Raw genomic sequence first — 4,761 nt, 5'->3', positions numbered from 1 at the left:
CCCCGTGTCCCCTCCTTTCACCTTCTGCCACCCAGGGACCGTCGGGAGTGTCCCCCTGGGCTCCAGATCCCCTCCTGTCCCCCTGTATTCTCTGGGAATGTTCCCTCGTGTCCCGCCCTGTCCCCCCGTGTCCCCAACCCCGGATCCGTGTCCCCGTTCCCAGATTTTGGCCGCCTGCGCTTTTCCCGAACTTTTGGACTCTCCCTCCCAGCGCTCCAGCAGCACCTTCAGCTCCTGCTGCCGCTCCATGGCCGCGGGAACCGGGATCGGGGATCAGAGATCGGGATCAGGGATGAGGGATCGGGATCGACATGGAGGGAGACTCGGCGGGGACCGCAGAGTCACCTCAGAGCGAAACTCTCGCACCCGCCCAGCGCCAACCAATAGGAAAGCAGGGACTGGTGATTGACAGAGGAAAGAACCAATGGAAAGGCTGAAATCAAAGCGCTTGCCCACGCCGCTTCTGCGCCAATGAGAATTAAATGAAACAATGACAGACAGCTGTAAGATCCAAGTAATTCGCCTCCAGGGTGTGACTCGTTCAATAATTAGTTGCGACAAAAAGCAGAAACGAACGTGACGGTTCCGTACGGGCGCCATTTGGGGCTGCGGGCGGTGAGTGGGGGGCGCCGTGTTTGGGGGAAGGGAGCAGGGCCGGTTTTGGGGATCCCTGAGGGGACTTTGGGATAATATTGGGATGCCTGGGGGAATTTCGAGCTTCTAGGAGGGGTTTGGAATCCTTGGGGGAATTTGGGGGTGGCCCTGGAGGAGTGGGGGGTACTCCGGGACCCTCTTTTTAGGAGCATCGCTGGGGGCACCCTCACAACACCGCCCTCACCTTCTCCCACAGCTTCCCTTTTCTTCGGGATATCCCTGGATTCCGAATTTCTCTGGAATTCTCCGGGGTGCTTTGTCATTCTAGGACTGAAGCACAGAAAACTCTCTATAACCAACCCACAAAAGAAGTTATAAGAGTAGGTATGTATTTATTCAGTGCTGAGGTGCATGGGGGATGGCTCCTCCAAAACCATGCACACCTTTGGCAACCTGCGCCTCTCTTTTTATTCTCTACAAACTGGACTACATAATACACCGAATACACACATTCACTTTGTCTCCTTGCCCATGCTTTTTCGTCTTTTGGTCATCATTTGGACTTTGACACCAGTTTTCCTGGTTTCAGAGTTTTGTGCCTTTTTCCATACATTCTGTTTGTGCACTCCAGCTCTTGACCTCACCTTGTAGCCTTGCTGTGCTTCTGTTCTTGTCAGCACTGTAAATTACAGTAAACACACAGTTCCAGCAGCCCCGTTCTAGTCAAAGCATTTCTTGATGCTTGTTTCTTAATTCTCAATTTCTCTGTCTCAGGGGTCACCTCTATTTCTCCTATCTCCCACAGCCCCCAGAATCCATGGATTCTGTCTGTTTCCTCTGCGTCCGCCGTGTCATCGCCCAGCGCCCTCTTCCTGCCCTTGCCCCCTATCTCTATCCTGAACTTTTCAAAGTAGCATTCCAGGATGGAAGAGCCCTGGCCCTGCAGGAGTTGGTGGCTGCTTGGCCATTCCCTGAGCTCAACTTCCAGCAGCTTGTGAAAGACCTGAAGCTGCCCTCGGATCATCCTGCCATCGAGTGTAACCTGGCCATCATCCAGGGCGTGGTATCGCAGCTCCGACAGCAGCTGGAAGAGCCCGGCCGCCAATCCAGGTGGGTTTTAGGAATTCCAGCATGGCCACAGCCTCCAATATCTCCAGGTATTTTGAAGGTTTCTTCCTATTTTTTTTCCAGTGGGTGCCAGCTGCGTGTGCTGGATATGACTGGACTCTATGATTACATGTCCAGCTGCACTCCTAACGGGTGGACCTCCTGGTCCAGAACCAAGGGTTTGGCTGAGGCTTGTGTGGAGGTGTCCAGGTACCAGCAGCAATTCCAGAGGCGCGGATCCAAGCGGCACAAAGGATGCCTGGAGCCACCACGGCCGAGGCTGCTCCACAGCACCCGGGCGTGGATGTCCACGCTGACCTGGTTGTCTATAAAGAGTCCTATCAGATCCTTCGTGAGGCGCTCCAGATCGGAGCCGCCGGCCTGCTGCGCCTCAAGTGCCGTGAATTCAAAGTTGAATACACCTTTTCACACGAGCTTGTGCCTTTGTTGGAGTCTCTGGATCCATCCTGTCTGCAGAGGGTGGAACTGTGCAGTTTGGGATTGACCGGGTTCTTGGAGATCTGCCACACCGCTCACGCGCCCCCCCCCCTTCCCGGAAGCTTGAGGCCGGCTGCGCCTAGCCTCAAGCTCTGGCCACTCTCCAGCAAGGGCAGCACCCGACACCTGAATCGGCCATGAGAATCAGTTGTGTGGCCGGGCAGCTGGGAATGCTGCCCAGCCTCCAGGAGCTGAACCTGAAATCCGCCTGGCTGCCTGGCAATCTGAGCCAGATCCTCTGGTGAGTTCCCCATGGAGCGGAACCTTCTTTACTCTGGGGGGATTCTCAAGGATCTGAGGGGTCATTTCCAAGCTGAGTGATCCTATGGTTACAGGATTTAATTATTCTGATGTTCCCATGATCCTGTTATCCCATCAGTTCATTACTCCATTGTCCCAAAAATCCACAATCCCAGAATTCTGTGATTCCAGGATTCTGAAGGGCTGAACTTCAGGATCTTGAGGTCTTTTCCAACCTTAGTGACCCCATGATTCCAGGATTTCATTTTGCCTATGTTCCCATGATCCCATGATTCTGTTATCCCAGTAGTTCATGACTCAATGTTTCTATTTTCCCCTAAACTCATGATCCTATAATTCCTTGATTCCAGGCTTCCCAAAGTTGTTGTTCACTGGTCTTGAGGATCCTTTCAGCATGAAGGATCCATTGATTCCAGGAATTCATTATCCCAGTGTTCCCATGATCCCATGATTCCGTTATACAAATGCCTCATGACCCTATGATTCCATCATCCCATAAATTCCATGATCCCAAAATTCCGTAATTCCAGGATTCCCAAAGTTCAGGATCTTGGAGATCTTCTCCAATCTTAGTGACCCCCTGAATCCAGGATCTCATTATCCCAATATTCCCATGATTCCAGTATCCTAATCCTTAATTCTACAATTCCCAAAGTTTGGGCTTGAGGGTTCCTGAGATCTTTTCCATCCTGAGTGATCTTTGGTTCCCATGATCCCATTATGCCAATAGTCCAGTACTCCATGATCCCTTAATTCCTTGATTCCAGGATTTCCAAAGGTTGGATTTGATGATCTTGAACCTTTTCCAACTTTACTGGCTCTGTGACCTTGTAATTCCATGATCCCATAATTCCATAACTCTGTGATCCCAAGAGCCCATAACTCCACAGTTCCACATTTCCTGAGCTCCCTGATCCAATAATTCCAGGATTCTCAAAGGCTGAGCATGGATGTGTTTCCCAACCTCAGATACGCCATTAATTCTTGACCCTGTAATTCCAAAATCCAAGGATTTACAGGAGTCAAACTCTATCATCTTGAAGCTCTTTCCCATTCTCACCCATTCCACAATCCTGTGATTCCACAGGTGCAGTCCCAGCTTTCATACCCTTTGCTTCCCCCCAAGATCCCGACATTCCCTGCTCCCACCAATCCTTCCTTGGGCCTCACCTCTTCCTTTTCCCTCCCACCAGCGACCTGCAGGCTCCGTTGGAAAGCTTGGATTTGAGCTACTGCTCCCTCCTTCCCCCCGACCTCGCCTTCCTCTCCCAAAGTATCCACGCTCCAGCTCTCAAAAGGTTGGATCTGAGTGGCCACAACATCTCCCAAGGCCTCCTGGAGCCGATCCAGCTGCTCCTGGAGAAAACCTCGGCCTCGCTGCTGCACCTGGATCTCGGGTATTGCCGCATGGCCGATTCCCACCTGGCCGTGCTGCTCCCGACGCTCCTGCGCTGCTCCCGCCTGCGCTTCCTGGGACTCTACCGCAATCCCCTGTCCAAGGCTGCAATCAAGGATCTGCTCCAGAAAACCTTGGAGCTGCCAGATCTCCAGCTGGTCATGTATCCCACCCCCCTGGATCACCACGTGGAGGACCCGTCAGAATTTGATAATTATTATTTTGATGTGAATGAGGAGTTTTTGTCGGCAGCTAGAGCAGAGATTTCCCAGCTGCTGGTGGATTCTGGGAGAAGCGACCTCATCTGGACTGACAAACCCTACAGCCACAAAGCCCCAGACTACTTCTCCTTGTGATTTGGGAAAAGCTCGAAGCCTCCGTTGGGAAAAAGTGCTGCCACCTCTTTCGCAAAATCTGCGTGTATTCTGCCTTATCCTGATGCCTCATTCCAGTGGATTTTTCCTTTCATTTAAGTTCTTTTATATTGACGATTGAGAGAGACACAAGGATTACTGACACTACTGTGCTCAGAATCCCAATTTTACTGTGAGCTACATATGCATATATACAATTTTCAGGAAAAACAGTAAGTTTTTAATACATTTATTGGGTAAACTTCACACAGATAAACTTTACATTTCTTTACATTTCTATTTAGTTAAATTGTCTTTCCTGTCTCCAGTCTTGATCCGATCATCTTGTAATTTTCAAAGCTCTGTTAGCTTTTGCCAAGATATCTTGATTATCAAATTGCATTGACTAATTAAATTTACAGTGCTATCAGTCTCAGTCTCCACACTGCCTGGTTTTGTTAGTTTTCCACCTCATCCTGATGTTTTTCCTACCCATCCCGAGATTTTTCCCTGGTTTTGTAGCTTTACTGCCAGGTTTTGAGGTTTCTTTCT

General features: G+C 50.5%; 1 protein-coding gene across 1 annotated transcript in view; it reads left to right on the top strand.

Annotated features, from left to right (window-relative positions):
* The window catches only part of LOC306815637 (leucine-rich repeat-containing protein 14-like), a 21,324-nt gene extending 16,965 nt beyond the window's left edge, over window positions 1–4,359 (top strand). Inside the window, exon 5 of the mRNA XM_079332207.1 lies at window positions 3,654–4,359. Within this exon, the coding sequence (XP_079188333.1) occupies window positions 3,654–4,212 (559 nt within the window). The 3' untranslated portion in view covers window positions 4,213–4,359. The remainder of the gene's footprint in view (window positions 1–3,653) is intronic.
* Window positions 4,360–4,761: the final 402 nt, after the last annotated feature.

This window comes from Erithacus rubecula (genome assembly GCF_903797595.1).
Source record: "Erithacus rubecula genome assembly, contig: scaffold_176_arrow_ctg1, whole genome shotgun sequence".
Classification (NCBI taxonomy): domain Eukaryota; kingdom Metazoa; phylum Chordata; class Aves; order Passeriformes; family Muscicapidae; genus Erithacus; species Erithacus rubecula.
This window is presented reverse-complemented; position numbering and strand designations above follow the sequence as displayed.